General features: G+C 47.0%; 1 protein-coding gene across 1 annotated transcript in view; it reads left to right on the forward strand.

Moving 5' to 3' along the window:
- Positions 1-16,262, forward strand: part of LOC140427013 (RYamide receptor-like) — a 62,625-nt gene extending 46,363 nt beyond the window's left edge. Inside the window, exon 6 of the mRNA XM_072512409.1 lies at positions 12,768-16,262. Within this exon, the coding sequence (XP_072368510.1) occupies positions 12,768-12,784 (17 nt within the window). The 3' untranslated portion in view covers positions 12,785-16,262. The remainder of the gene's footprint in view (positions 1-12,767) is intronic.
- The last annotated feature ends 689 nt before the right edge of the window (positions 16,263-16,951 follow it).

Here is a 16,951-nt window from a genome sequence, read left to right on the forward strand (position 1 = left end):
ACTCATCTGTGCCCTGCACCCGTGCCAACTTACTCAGTGTCTAATTGTTTGGCCTTCCGGACCCTATGACTACGTCTACGTGGTTACCCAGACGGTACAGCAGAACTGGAGGTGGACTCCTGTGATTCCTGCCCTCTGACACGGGATCCCTTTGGCGGCCGTTTCCTGGGGCGTCCTGGCCTAGATGGGCCAGGCTGCGGCCCGGGCGACTGGGATGGCGAGCTGCCAGCCTGTCCTGCCCGTTGCCCACCCGATGCACCTGGGACGGAAGGGGGGAAGTCCGAGGTGTCGCGGTGTTCCGGGACCTCCCCTACAGGGGGACCCGGGACAGACCACAGCACCTCCTCCTCCCTCGGGGTGTCTGATGGCCCCCAGGCCTCTACATGGGTGGGGGATGCGAACGGACTGGCCATCCGACGCCCCCCCGACATCTGGCGCTGCCAGTCTTGGAGGCCCGTGCTGGTATCAACAGGGGTCAGCAGGTTTGCAGCCATGGAGCTCAGGGAGTTGGCAATCCCTGTCTGTGACTGTGCGACTCCGGCTCGCACATGGGCAATGGCGCCGATGCCCTCAGCGATGGCCTGCTGAGACTGGGCCATGGCCTGCTGAGACTGGGCCATGGCCTGCAGAGACTGGGTCATCTCTGGGGGATATGGGGGATATGGGGAAGGGGGATATGGGGGAGAGGGGGGATATGGGGGAGAGGGGGGATATGGGGGAGAGGGGGGATATGGGGAGGGGGGATATGGGGGAGGGGGATATGGGGGAGGGGTATATGGGGGATATGGGGAGGGGGGATATGGGGGAATATGGGGATATGGGGAGGGGGATATGGGGAGAGCGGATATGGGGGAGGGGGGATATGGGGGAGGGGGGTATGGGGAGGGGGGATATGGGGGATATGGGGGCGGGGGGATATGGGGGAGGGGGGATATGGGGGAGGGGGGATATGGGGGACATGGGGCAAGGGGGATATGGGGGAGGGGGGATATGGGGGATATGGGGAGGGGGGATATGGATATCGGGCAGGTGGGGAGGCTCACCCTGGCTGCTCTGACGAGGTCGTTCACCTTCTTGTGGCACTGGGTGCCTGTCCGTGGTGTCAGGGCCACAGCGGTGACGGCCTCTGCCACCTCCCTCCACAGACGCCGGCTGTGGCGTGGGGCAACTCTGCGGCCGTGCCCGGTGTACAGGGCCTCCCTTCTCTGCTCCACTGCGTCTAGGAGCGCCTCAATGTCAGGAGACTGGAACCTCGGGGCTGAGCGGCGGGCGGCCATCCGGTCGGGTGTTCTGGTCGGGTGGGGGGAGCAGCGCGTCCTTAATGAGCCGTCACATCGTGCGGCGTGTATGACGCCGTGCGGCGTGTATGATGCCACACGGCGTGAACCACGTGAGCCAGCGCGGATAGCGTCACGTTGCTGCTAGCCCATTCCAGGCCGGAGACTTTGCGACGTTTTTGGCGGCGTGATGCAGGTGGGATTTGCACCGTTTTTGCCGCCGGTTGGCGGACTTTGCGTCGATAACGGAGAATTTCGCCCCTGATTACCGACTCTTCTGACGCTAGAAACAATTTACCTTATTTTCTCTCGTAAAACCCTTCAAAGTTTTAATTATTTTTATCAAATGACCCTTAATCTGCTCTGCACTATGACTGTTGAACAACTCTAGTTTTTCTGAAATGTAAGTATTGGATGCTGGAATTAGGATCTCAGAAGACCAAATGCTGGAAATGCTCAGCAGCTCCGGCAACACCGAAAGAAATAGAGGGCGGAGGCTACTGTGGTAAACCACTGTAGTGTTGTGGTGAATGTATTCACCATAGTATAAACTGTCTGTTTAGTACTGTGCCCTATGGCCAGGAAATGGTAATATGATCTACCACCATGTATTATACAGGAGCCCCAGTGGGCTCCGCCTCTGGCTCCCCCCCCCCCCCCCCCCCCCCCCCAGGGCTGTATATAGACCTGACCACCTGTGGGCGGCACTCATTGTTACTGAACTCACAGGCAGGCAGGTTCTCGGTTAATAAAGCCTCTGTTCACCCGTTCTCATCACCTTGCAGTGAATTGACGATACAACAAGTGTATAATATGTATATTGTGGTAAATGGCCACTGTATTATATGTAATGTGGTAAACCACTGCCCGATGGCTTCGCCTCCCCTCGGGCTCGGTATAAAGGTGGTTGGTCTCCGCCTCTGATCCAGTTCGGGATCAGAGGCCAGGAGGCTTTCTGTTTAGTTTATTAAAGCCTCAGTTACGTTCACCACTCGTCGTGTAGTCATTGATGGCATATCAATTTAATAAACTAAACTACTAAGTTGAATTCATCGCTCAAGTCTGATCACCTGGAGCTGGACCCACAGGCAGCCGACGCCACTGCAACATTCGAGCACTGGCTAAGCTGCTTCGAAGCGTATCTCGGATCCTCCACCAAAGACTGCACTGACCTCCAAAAGAAGCAGATCCTCAATGCACGGGTGAGCCCCCAAGTCTTTCTTCTCGTCAGGGACGCCCCCTCGTATATGGAGGCGATAATGTTGCTGAAGGGACAATATATGAAGTCTGTAAACGAGGTGTATGCTAGGCACTTCTTGCCACGAGACGACAACGCCCTGGGGAATCACTAGCAGAATTCCTGCGTGCCTTGCGGGTACTCAGCCGGAACTGTGATTGCCAGGCGGTATCGGCTACCCAACACGCGGAGCTGTTGATCAGGGATGCTTATGTCGCAGGTATGAAATCGAGCTACATCCGCCAGCGATTGCTAGAAGGGGGTACACTCGGCCTCCCAGAGACAGTGCAGCTCTCAAACTCGCTGGAGGTGGCCTTCCAGAACATGGAGGCCTACACCTCCAACCGCGCGGCACCCTCGTGGACCTCGTGGGCGCCGCCGTCATCCGACCCGAGTGCGGCGCAAGCCTGTGTTGCGCAGCAGCCCACAAACGCTGGAAGGCCGAAGTGCTACTTTTGCGGCCAGGGTAATCATCCCAGACAACGCTGCCCTGCACGGAACGCGACTTGCAACGGGTGTGGGAGGAAAGGCCACTTTGCGAAAGCCTGCCAGGCCCGATCTCTCCCTAAAACTTCTAGGCTCAGCAGCACTGCCTGCTTGTCGGGGTCGCCCCCAGCTGCCGCGCCCCCCCGCCATGTGCGACCCGTGGGCGCCGCCATCTTCGCCGCCATCTTCGATCTCGCCCGCCACATGCGACCCATGGGGGCCGCCATCTTTAACACCATCTTGTACTCCACCCACCACGCGCGACCCATGGGGGCCGCCATCTTTGATGCCATCTCCAATGCCACCCGCCACCATGACCCATGGGGCCCGCCATCTTGGGACCACTCCGCAGCCTCCCGGGAGCCCTGCTCATCCGGTCGGTCGCTGGCCGCCACTACCTGCGACCGGCCTACCCATCACCTTCCGAAGTTCGCCTCCATCACGCTCGACCAGTCCCGGCCTCATCACTTCACAAAATCAACGATGACCGTCCGGACCAACGGGCATGAGACGGCCTGCCTTTTCGACTCCGGGAGCACAGACAGCTTCATACACCCAGATACGGTAAGGCACTGCTCCCTCCCAATGTTACCCGCGACCCAGAAAATCTCCCTGGCTTCCAGATCACATTCTGTAGAAATCCGGGGGTATTGTGTCGCGACCCTTACTGTACAAGGTGTAGAGTACACTAACTTCAAACTCTACGTCCTTCCCCATCTCTGCGCTGCCCTATTACTGGGGCTCGACTTCCAGTGCCACCTCCAAAGCCTTACTTTAAAGTTCGGTGGACCCCTGCCCCCCCTCATCGTCTGTAGTCTCGCGACCCTTAAGGTCGCCTCACCCTCGCTCTTCGCTAACCTCATCCCGGACTGTAAGTCCATCGCTACTAGGAGCAGACGAAAAATTGACCGAATGGTTGACCAAGTCGGGCTGCGGGCCACGTTCCCGTACTTAGATAATGTCACCATCTGCGGCCATGACCAGCAGAACCATGACGATAACCTCCGGCACTTCCTCCACACCGCTAAACTCCTGAACCTCGCCTATAAAAGGAAAAATGCGTTTTCCGCACAACCCCTCCTAGCCATCCTTGGCTACGTTGTGGAAAGCAGAGTCCTAGGGCCCCGATCGCATGCACCCCCCCCTGGAACGCCCCCTCCCCCACTGCCCAAGGACCTGAAGAGATGCCTGCGGTTCTTCTCTTACTATGCTCAGTGGGTCCCCAATTATGCGGACAAGGCCCGTCCAATTATTGAATCCACCATTTTTCCCCTGACAGCTGAGGCCCGACTGGCCTTCTGCCGCATCAAGGCAGATATTGCCAAAGCCGCGATGCACGCTGTGGACGAGGCCATTCCGTTCCAGGTGGAGAGCGATGCATCGGACTTTGCTCTGGCCCCTACCCTCAACCAGGCGGGCAGGCCCGTGGCTTTCTTCTCTCGTACCCTCCATGCCTCCGAAATTCGACACTCCTCCGTTGAAAATGAAGCCCAAGCCATTGTAGAAGCTGTGCGACATTGGAGGCATTACCTGGCCGGCAGGCGATTCACTCTCCTCACTGACCAATGGTCGGTTGCCTTCATGTTTAACAATACACAGCGGGGCAAGAGCAAGAACGACAAGATTCTGAGGTGGAGGATCGAGCTCTCCACCTACAACTACGATATGTTGTATCGACCTGGGAAGCTCAATGAGCCCCAGATGCCCTATCCCGCGGTACATGTGCCAGCACACAGGTAGACCGACTTAGGGCCCTCCACAATGACCTCTGTCACCCGGGGAGAAATTCCACCCAGAGTTAACGCTTTGAGTCCAATATGACTGTTCTTCAGAACTCAGCGCTCTGAAAAAGTCATATTTGTCCCAAAGCATTAACTCTATTTCTCTCGATGCTGCTGGACCTACTGACTATTTCCAGCACTTTCAGCATGGATCCCAGTTTCTAGAGTTGCCTCAAATAAATATAGTCATCATCTCTGGTACCATTCTTGCAAATCTCCCCTGCGCACCGTCCATAACTTTGACATCCTGGTACCTAGAACTGTCTAGAATAGTCCAGCTAAGGACTAATGAAGGTTAAACATAACTTCCCTACTATTATACTGTATGGCTTGAACTTTCACCTGGATGTCTGTGCAGGCTGGGGAAGGCGTTTGCTGTTGTGAGAAATAAAAGAACAGATATTCTAAATATCCCGCCAAACTTCACTGCAGGCATCCTTTAAGTGAGGTTCCTGCCAGCAGGCAGCCTAATTCACGGGTCGGAGGCCTTTGGGGCTGGAAGTCTGCTTCACAGGGCCACAGAGCAGGTAGAGTGAGAGAGAGCATTGCGGGTGCATCCAGATTGCAGTGGTGGTTTCCCGATTTCGGAGCCGGAAGGAAGAGGGCTGTCTGCCTTATGGGCGCAGCTAGTGGTCAGATGCTGGTCCATAGAACCCTGATTGCAGGTGGTGAGGTGGTGGTCCAGTAGTGCTTGGCGGAAGCAGTTGGTTGTCTTGTTGCTTGCAGTTGGTCAGGGCGAGCAACTGGTGGTAGCGGGTGCCATGATATTCATGTGAACATCACAGCACATACACACACACATAATGATGGACAGATCAACGGACCAATCAACACACACAACACGACAGCCAATCACGGACAAGAGCATACACAGTACAAAAGCAGGGAACACGACACTTCCTGGGCACTCGAGCAGGAGAGAGCTCAGGGCACAGACCTCATTGCCAGCCACTCAGAGGCTCACCATGTGCTGAATACCAGAGTTTACTATGTATATAGTTCAATTAAATAAAACTGCGTTGTACCATACGCAACCGTGTTGGTTCGTCTGTGTGTCAGAGTTACCTAACACTTCAGTGGGGTGTTCAATAATGGTCAGGGGGCACTGTTGTTGGATCAAGCAGGATTCAACCATGTGGGGCTTAGCAGTTGATAGTTAGGGAGAGCAGCTGGTGGTCCCTTAGTGTATGAAGTGGAGCGGGTCAATGGTGGTGAGGTGAGGGGGTCTGTGCGAGGGATGGCTTATTGAGTAGCTTTTTGGGCCTGGAGGAAGCATTCCTGCTCCTCCTGTCTAACAAGCAGTGCTATAAAAGTAAAGATAAAAGATTAAATGCAAGAACAGTGAGCAGAAAGTTGTGAGGCTTTGTAATGACCTATCAGTGATTCGACTTTTGAGTATAGATTGGATGGGTACTTGAAGCAAAATGGGATAATGGAGTATAGTCACACAAAGGACAGGATTAGGGCTACTGCTCATATGGGGAATGAGCACCAAGACAAACTGGTTGGGGCAAATGGTCTTGTATCTATGCTGAAATTTCTATGTAATTTGATGTATATCAGTTTCCTTGTAATTATTTGTATTTAGAAGCACCTTCAAGTCTATCTCTGCTCACTGTTTAAATACAAGTATATCAATAATTCACATTGGATAAAAAACAAAATTAATGGTTACTGCACTCTATCTCAAATGATACTCTGTGCAAATATTAAGGCAGCGTTTGTGTTATGTTAAATAGGGCAAATGGTCATCAGTTACAAATGAATTACTTAACTTCCTTCTAGAACTCAAATTCATAAACCATTAAGGATATTGCCGTCCATATTGCTTTCAATTTACCCGGCTATGAATTTCAAAATAAAACCTCAGTATTCCACGGAATAAATCACGGTACCAAGATGATAATCCTGTTGAATTATTGCTATTCAAGAGCCCACAGCCGAAGCTCAACACCAGCATTTACAGGACAAATTGCAAGATATATTTTTCAACGCAACTGTAGCGACCATTATTTTCCGCACTTAATTTAGCTCTCAGTGATAAAATAAGCTGTCTGTTTTGGATTTGCGCACTAACTGTAGCCATCTGGGATGGCCACTTCCAGAATACAAAATGGATGTTTGCAAAGATTGCAGGGAACTATGGACAATGCTAAGAAAGCAGGCAGGCACAGAGCTGTACGTGTATTGGGACCGCAGCTCCCAGACGAGACTGAAACTGTAGCATATTGATGGCCCATCTCCAGGAACAAAGGGAGATACTCAAGTAACCGATCTGGCTCCAGACCTTGCGGCGCCAGTTCCCCAAACCGAAAGCACAAACAAAGACAGGCCAACGGCCACCTAGGACACGCCCAGCCATCAGGGCACCCACTCCTTTATTGGTCAAGATCAATACGAGTGATCAAGATACGGCCCAATTGATTGGGGCCAAGTTCAAGGCCCGCCCAAAAGCGCGCGAAGCCCTTTCAGGTGTAAGAAGAAGGCCCCAAGAGAGAATCGTTCTCTTGGAATCGGCTCTCAAAGCGGAGAGACCCTTCCACCAGCTCCACTAGAAGTAAGTAAGTTCAAGGTCAACGCTCGCTATCAGACGGACGACCTTAGCTGTTTTCCTGTACCCCCTTCGACCCCAGCAGCCTCAGACCCGAACGGGCATTGTTCCTCTGACTGAGTGGGTGCCCGAAGCTAAGTACAGGCTTTAGCAGTAGTGATAGTTTAGTCTGTAGTATTTTGTGCGTGAGTAGTTATTGCTGTGTATGTAAATAAATAGTATTGACTTTGAACTAACTAACTGGTGTACCGGCTCTTTGATCAGGATTCGGGTTTGAACCTTGTGGCGGTATCGAAAGATACCTGGCGACTCTAAAGCAAACGTAATTAGAATTAAGGAAGGCGATCATATTGACTGCCATATTTAGAACCAAATAAAAAGAGCAACATAACAACTGACTGCACTTGAACACATAGAATTTCAAACTAGTGAATGTGATGATAGGATAGAGGAACAAGCGAAAGTGTCACCTTCTGAAAAGTAAGAATGGTCCACTTTGCTTCAACTGCAGCGATCTGCATTCCCTTTATACTAGAAAAATGATCTTTCTCATGTGATTCATATCAGGCCTGCTATTATTCCAAGATTTATGGCTCTGCTTTTTGTGGAAGGAGATGAAACTGTTGATTTTGATTATCCTTTACCTCAGAATGATGCAGTCGTTTAAAAACACTATCCTTTCACCTCTTGATACAACTTTTATGAATTTATTTGAAGTAAATGGTGGAAGTCCACTCATTCAGTCTGTTGCAGATTCCAACCTTAAACTCCTTAGATAAAGAACACTGTGATAGCTAACCATTGTTTTGCTTTTGTGCTATAACTCAATAAGTGCAGGATGGATCCACTGATCAAAAATATTGGATCACGAAGAAATAATCTACCACTAATTTAGTCAGCTGTATTCAAAACATAATGGATTTGACACAATTCAAGAACTTACAATCATAATTCGAATTCATGTCAGTGTAATTAGTCAAGAGAAACATTAATAAGAGCCAAACAATGTCCTCGACAAGCAAAGGCATCCTGCTGAATAGAAATGAGATGTTTTAGAATAAAATAGTATTTGTGGTGCCAAGATAATTCCTTGCAGCTGTAAATAAGTTGTGTTATTTATAGCATCATTTAATTGATGGTGTTCTTTATGTGACAGCTGGTTCATGTTTACAGAAAATGTGCTAATTAGTCAAGCAATATTTGCCACTAAAATGTAAATTAGTTGCACTCGGGAATAAACTCATGTCTGCTACTTTTTTTCCTTTCCTTTTTCAGTTTTAACAGAGTACCTGTGGTTACTATGAGTTGTACTGTTTCAGGATGTGTGGGCTTGCAATGTACTGGTAACAAGGCCTGAAACAGAGTAGCTTTGCCTTCTAAATATTTGACAAACACTTTTTGCTATTTCCCAATTCATTTTCCTTCCCTGTTTAATATTTTCACTGGTTTTCATATTGGGGCTTTTCTTTTTTTAATTGGTTATTCGTTGATGCCAGGCCTCATTGTAGGCATGAATGGAACTTATTTACACAGAGAGAGACTATTCTGTGCCAGCTGGCAAGAGCCAAGGTTCAGAAATGTCAGAATGTAGGTAGAGCTCCCACTAGAGTTTAACTAATTAAAAATGAAACAGCCTATCAGCACAGACAATTGACATGTTCCTTAAGATTTGACAATCATATTGACCAAGCTTGAAAGGGTCCATGGAACTAAGTGGCAATAATTCTGATCCTATTTTCATATGAACTCATCCAAAACACTGATGCCCATTTCCTCATTCACACTAACCCCATTCTCCCATTATCTCTATTCTTGCTGACCTACATTGATCCCTGGTCTCGCAATGGCCAGAATTCTCCGGTCATTGTGATTCGCTTTTCCTGCCGGCACCGTACCCCCACCAGTGGGTTTCCCATGGCGAGGGTTAGCTACAATGGGAGATCCCAGCAAACAGCACGCCGCCGAAAAACCCGCGTATGGCGGACTGGAGAATCCCGTCCAATGTCTCCGTTTTAAAGCTCTCTTCATTATATTCAAATCCTTCCATGGCCTCACCACTCTCCTTTTCCATAATCTCCTCCTGCACTACAAATCGCCCAAACGTCTGCGTCCCTCAAATTCTAACCTCTTGTGCGGCTACCATTTCTTTCATCTTAACATTAACATTCAGGTGGTCAGGCCTCAAGCTTAGAAATTAAATTCCTAAACCTCGCCACTTATATCTCGCCTTTAAGATCCCCAGACCTAATGACCTGAATTGCTCCTGGGCCGGGTAGTGGGAGTTGGGAAGTCTCCCGGCTTACTGACCCAAATAGTTCTCTGGTATGTCGTCCTAGTTGTTTGATCACATTTTAGGAGTCCTCACCCTTTACACCCTCTCAGTACCCACCAATTCCTCATGCCAACCCATGTTCCACACCAACCCCCATAGCCGTTAATAGCCCCTATGCCAACTTCGTGTCAACTCATACATCTCCTGCCAAGGGATAGGCAAATTACAATGTGAAAAGCACTATATAAATGCAAACTTTTGTTATCTACCTTATAATTACCACTGATGAGTCAGGCTGGATTGGGTAATCGTCCTTTTCTAGCTCAGACTACCAAGTTTATCATGAATTGACTTGATTTAAATTTTCCATTGCCTGGCAAAGTGAGGAACCATGCACAAAAGAACCTGATAGTGTTCTTTAAGGAGATGACTGAAAAAGTGAATGGGGAAAATTAAGTGTATGTAGCATACATAAACTTTCAAGAAAGCCTTGGGTTGATTATCGGAATTTGCAGAATCATGTTTTGAACATTCATGAGCTTGGTGACAGATATATACTCTGCTGGATGGAAATGATCAAATATATTTTTAATTTGAAGCTTTTAAATTAGGAAAGGGCCTTGGCTATATTTTAAATCTATCCTCTAATACCATATCCCATAATCTTCCCTAATGTACTTCTATGTGGTGCCTTATCCGAGGCTTCCTTGAAATTCATGTATGCCACATATACTTGATTTTCCCCATTCACTATTTAAAAAACTCTTTCAGGTTTTTTTGCGCATGGTCTCTCACTTTACACCATCAATAGGAGTCATGCTCAGTCACCTCAACCCGAGTAGTTGTACTCTCACAGTTCAGTCATATTTGGTTCAAGTTCCATGAGAGGGCTAAGCACACGATCGTGGCTGAAACGTCAGTACAGTTCTGGAGAAGTATTGCATTGTCCAATTCAACTAAGTTCCCATCCACACATTCAAACAGACATAAAAAGAATTATGGTGCAATTAAAAGTAAAATAAGATTTTGTCTGTCAGATTTATCTATATATTTTTACCAACAATTCATGGGTGTGAAGGGCTTTGGGATGTTCCGAGGACTGCGAGATAAAACAAATATTCTTTCATTGGAATTGATGGGTGTATGGTATTTCTTATGATCTAATGAATTTTCTCCAGAACTCCATCTCCACTTTTCTCTTCATCTTTATATGTACCTTTAAAGTCTGTCTTTTTGACCAGGTGTTTTTCCCTCTCATCCTACTTGAAAAGAAGAGTTATTTTGGACTTGAAACATTAACTCTGTTTCTCTTGCCACAGATGCTGTAAAACTTGCTGAGTTTTCCCAGCACTTTTCTGATTTTAGTTCAAATTTCCAGCATCCGCTGTAGTTTGCTTTTATTTCAGTGCCCGAGTTGGTTGTACATCACGGTTTAAGAAGAGGACAAACCGGGCAGCACGGTAGCACAGCGGGTTAGCCCTGCTGCCTCAGGGCACCGAGGTCCCAGGTTCGATCCCAGCTCTGGGTCACTGTCCGTGTGGAGTTTGCACATTCTACCCGTGTTTGCGTGGGTTTCGCCCCCACAACCCAATGACGTGCAGATTAGGTGGATTGGCCACGCTAAATTGCCCCTTAATTGGAAAAAATGAATTGGGTACTCTAAATATATTAAAAAAAGAAGAGGACAAACCTTTGCACTGGTTTGACATTTCCATGTCCCCATCATAGAATTTACAGTGCAGAAGGAGGCCATTCGGCCCATCAAGTCTGCACCGGCTCTTGGAAAGAGCTCCCTACCCAAGGTCCACACCTCCACCCTATCCCCATAACCCAGTAACCCCACCCAACACTAAGGGCAATTTTGGACACTAAGGGCAATTTATCATGGCCAATCCACCTAACCTGCACATCTTTGGACTGTGGGAGGAAACCGGAGCACCCGAGGAAACCCTCGCACACACGGGGAGAATGTGCAGACTCCGCACAGACAGTGCCCCAAGCTGGGAATCGAACCTGGGACCCTGGAGCTGTGAAGCAATTGTGCTATCCACAATGCTACCGTGCTGCCCCCAAATCAAACCTGGGACCCTGGCGCTGTGAAGCCATAGTGCTATCCACTTGTGCTACCGTGCTGCCCAAGTCAACCTATCAGTCAACCTTACAACTTGCCTGAGTGAGGATCCTCTAGTCCCAAAATAGAAAGCAATGTGATGGCCATTAGAAACTGGGTTGAGACTGTCCCACTGTAGTTTCATGGAGAACCCTTCCAGGCAGCAGAGTGAAAAGACTTTTATTCCATTAATCTGAAGTTGATTAGAAGCCATTGAATTCCTCATTTTATCATAGGAGTAAATTGACTCATCAAAAGTGAACTTGCATCTGAATGGGGAATGAAAACAACAATCAATTGGTTAGTCTGTCCATACTCTTTCCCATCATGGGGCTGTACAAGAACAGAAAAACAAAAAATAGAAGCAGAAATCATCCCTCAAACCTTCTCAGGATCATGGTTAATCCTTCATCTCAACTCCACTTTCCCACCTGATCCCAATATCTCTTACAGTCCAAAAACCCCAGAGGATCCCTTACTATGAGTTCACAAACAAATCTGCCTCACAACACAAAACAAGATCTAAAATAGCCTCTTCCCTGGTTGGTTCCATGATATGTTGTTCTAGGAAACTGTCACGAATGCATTCCATGAACTCAAACTCTGTGCCACTACTGCCATTTTGAGTTGACCTGTCTATATTCGCATTTCAAAAAATCAGAATGGTCTCATTGAAAAACAAATTTTTAAAGGGATTGATAGAGTAGGTGCTGAGAGGCTGTTTCCCAGGCCAGAGAGTCTAAATGTAGGGGCAGAGCCTCAGGATAAGATGTTGACCATTTAGGTCTGAGATGAGGGGACATTTCTTCAGAGCATTATAAACCTTTGAAATTATCTACCCCAACAGCTGTGGATGGTAATCAATAGATTGTTCAACATTCAGGGAATCAAGGGATATGGCAATAGACCAAGAAAATAAATTTGAGATAGAAGATTATCCATGACCTTATTGAATGACAGAGCAGGCTCAAGTGACTGTATGGCCTACTCCTGCTCCTACTTGTGTTCTTAGCTACGACTATCTTTGATCAATATCTTTTTATTTTCTTGTAGCTACTTCTGTGATGTGACATTGAAATTAAACTGAACCAGTGGCCCTGGAGCCCAATTAATGCTTTACACATGGATGAGCATCATTTTATGTCCCATCAGTTTCACCGGATGAAGTTAATGCTAGCAACAGAGGAAAAATGTGATTTTTGTACAAAAAGAGAAAATACATCAAGCATTCAAAAAGAAAAGTGAACCTGGAAATTCAAATGGAAGGATACCAGCTAAATTGCAAGATGACAAAAGCAGTCGTGTCACTTCACTTGGATACATAATCAAATTGTATTGACTTGATATGGGTGGAAAATGTAGACCGATTCTGCATGTTATTTGTTTCTCCAATTTTAAGAAGCATTTTTTGAAACAGTGTAACATGTTGCATCTTCTTCAGTGTTTGTTGGTAATTTGTTCCTCGTTTAATGATAAAATAAGTGCAAGGAAAATGTTGTAGTTCGCCCCTTTAAGAGGGCGTGGGTCATGTGACCTGATTGGCCAATGGGGAATGAGCACAGGAGTCTTGGTGCAGATCTCAGGCTTTGCAGCCAGTTGTGGTCCAAGCACTGAGAATGAAGACAACGTTCATAGTGCTCTATATATAATTGGTTAGTCCATAAACCCTTTGTTGTTCATCAGCCAATTGGTGGTCGCCAATCATTGCATTTACTACATTGGTGACAAGGAAAAACAACAGCAACTCAAATTGGACCAGAGAAAAGAGTTTTGAAGGCAAGTAAAAGTAAGTGCAAGAGTCAAGTCCAATCGAGTTCAGCCTGAAAACAGAGCAAAGAAGTCATGCCTCCCTTGGAAAATTTGAAGCTTTCGACGCTGCTACAAAGGACTGGGTACAGTAGGTGGAACGTTTGCAATATTTTTTCCGGCTCAATGGAATAGAGGGAAGGATAGGAAGAAAATCTTTTTGCTGACTGCATGTGGGACCGAGACGTTTTACTTGATCTGGAGTTCAATATCCCCAGATGCTCGCAACACAGACATTTGCAGAACTCATTGAACTCGCAAAGGTGCGTTACCACCCGAAGCCCACAATAATATTACAAAGGTAAAAATTTAACTCTACCAGGAGAAGCCCAGGGGAGACCATCGCAGCCTTTGACCATAGCAAGCCTAAGATAAATCATTGAGTATTGAGATTTTGGGTCAGGCTTAAATAACATGTTAAGGGATCAATTCGTATGTGGTCTAAACCATGCAGCGATACAAAGAAAATTGTGAGCTGAATCAGACTTTACCTTTAAGAAGGCGCTGGAAATAGCAATAGCAATAGAGAGTGCCAAGAAGGGTGCCCAGGAGTTTCAAAATGCATTGAGTGATGAGGTCCACCAGTTAGGGCGGGAAACTGCGAATAAAGGCGCTAGGTTAAGGAGTGAAGGTGCTAGGTTGAGTAGAGAGAATAACACAGAAGCTGTAAGAGTCACAAGATAGAGAAGATTTAAACAACAGCCTAGGAATAATTCAGAGTGCTATCGGGCGGCAGCTACTGTCGTCAGCAAATAGGCCTACCGGTAACTCTAGACTGACTGCATATACCAGAGAGGCCATAAAAATAGTTGGGGTGACCATGACTCAGTGAGTTGTAGACAATAGTCTGCAGGGCTACCGTTGTTAGTGGTGTCGGGCCACGGATCGAGTTTAATGGAGCATGACTGGCTCCAGGAGATCAAGTTGAATTGGCTGGCAATTTTTTAACTACATGAGGGGGGCCTGCGCCAAGTCATGAAAAAATGCAAAGTTACATTCCAGGAGGAATTAGGAAAGATCAAAGGATTGCAAGCAAAAATACCTGTGGACCCAGAGGCCACCCCGAGATTATTTAGAGCAAGGTCTGTGCTCTATGCATTAGTAGAGAAGATTGAAACTGAATTAAAATGACTGGAAGATTTGGGCATCATTAGGCCCATACAATTTGCAGAGCGGGCAGCACCCATTGTGCCAGTAGTCAATCTAGTCAAGACCATACGCATTTCTGGAGATTACAAGCTGGCCAGGAAACTAGATAGGTACTCTATCCCCAAAATAGAGGATCTTTATGCCAAGTTGGCTGGGGACTTAACATATACCAAGTTGGACATGAGCCATGCTTACCAACAGTTAGAACTCAATGACGCGGCAAGAGAATTTGTCACCATAAATACTCACAAGGGGTTATACCAATGTACACATCTACCATTTGGAGTTACATCAGTCTGTGCCATCTTCCAGCGGACCGTGGAGAATTTGCTGCATGGTTTGCCCAGGGTTGTCATTTATTTGGACCACGTTTTAACAACAGGCTCCTTAAGGAACATCTGATCAATTTGGATAACGTTTTGAAGATGTTTCAGAAGGTGGGAGTGCACGTAAAGAGAGATATATGCACCTTCGGGTGGACGCTCAGGGGTTACACCGCACAGAAGACAAAGCTAGAGCAATTAAGGAGACACAGGCACCAAGAACACTTCAGCACTCAGACCTTTTGTGGGAATGGTCAACTATTATGGGTGATTCCGCCCAAATCTATCGCCGTTGCTAGCATCATTGCATGTACCTTTAAAAAAGTGCCAGAGGTGGGGTTGGAATGCACCCCAGGAAGAGGCTTTTAGCAAAGTTAAGCAGAGGTGGCGCAGTGGATTAGCACTGCGGCCTCACGGCGCCGATGTGCCAGGTTCAATCTGGGCTCTGGGTCACTGACCATGTGGAGTTTGCACATTCTCCCCGTGTTTGCATAGGTTCCGCCCCCACAACCCAAAAGATGTGCAAGCTAGGTAGATTGGCCACGTTAAATTTCCCTTAATTGGAAATAAATGAAGTGGGTACTCTAAATTTTTTTTAAAAAAGAACTAAGTTAAGCAGGCACTTAGTCTTCATGCTTACTGGTGCATTTTGACCTCTCCAAAAAGATAGTACTTGCATGCAATGCATCTCCAAATAGGGTAGGGCCTGTGTTATCTCACACCATGGATACTGAAAAACCCATTGGGTATGTATCAAAAATCCTGACAGACACAGAAAGAGGATACTCCCAAATCAAAAAAAAAAGGCCTAGCGATTATCTACAACATTAAGAGGTTTCATCAGTAACATACGGGAGGCATTTCACTATCATCACAGACCACAAGCCATTTTTAGGGCTCCTCAAAGAAGTCAAAGCGATTCCACTGTCATGAGAATGTCGCTTTAAGAAATGTTTGGCTGCTCATATTACTGCAGTGATGTCAGAGTGTGGGTTGAGCTGGGCTGTCTGTCAGCTTTTTACTTTCGTTTTAGGCTGTTTGCTGCAGGGTGTGTTTTAGTTTTGTTTTCAGTTTTGGAGCTGAAGCCAGACCAAGCAGATATACTGCTGTTCTCTCTGCCATCAAAAGACTATCTCTTGATCATTTGGTGAATTCATAATTATAGATGTTCTCAGTAGTGAATGTAAACCTAATGTGCTTCTGTTGGTGTTTCTTCTGTGTTCTGGATGTTGTTTGGGAAGTTATTAAGGATTACTTAGTGTTGTATTCTCTGGGGGTTGTATGTGAATTGATGATTGCTAAGATGTTCACTGTATGTTTTAAAAAGGTTAACTTGAATTCATAGAATAAACATTGTTTTGCTTTAAAAATTACTTTTCCATTTCTGCTGTACCACACCTGTAGAGTGGGCCATGTGCTCCCCATACCACAATCTAGTAAAAGTTGTGGGTCAGGTGAACTCCATGATACACTTTGGGGTTCTCTAAACCCTGGCCCATAACACCACCAATTGCTTCTGCTAGGATACAGCAATGTCTGCTATTCTTATCAGCCTACGAATATACTTTCCAACATTGACCAGGGGCACACATAGCCAATGCAGATGCTCTAAGTAGTCTTCCATTACCAGGAAGTATACAATACCCTCTAGTACTGCAAGAGATTGTAATGGCCTTAAACTTTCTGGGCTCCTTGCCTGTGACGGCGCCCTAAATTAAATACTGGACTAATAGAGACCCATTGTTAGTATATGGTGTGGTGGCCGCCTTGAATACTGATCACATCTATCCTCCACCCCATCGGAAAATCAACTCATTCTAACCTTCGTGAGGTGTGCGTAGGAGCGTTTTCAAGACCTGTGTATTGAGTCAGCTTTCATGTGGGGTTCTCTCCTGTGGTTATGGCTCAACCCAATACAGAGAGCAACAGACACAACAACCTGGATAAGACGGCTATTTT

This window comes from Scyliorhinus torazame, chromosome 7, assembly GCF_047496885.1.
Source record: "Scyliorhinus torazame isolate Kashiwa2021f chromosome 7, sScyTor2.1, whole genome shotgun sequence".
NCBI lineage: Eukaryota > Metazoa > Chordata > Chondrichthyes > Carcharhiniformes > Scyliorhinidae > Scyliorhinus > Scyliorhinus torazame.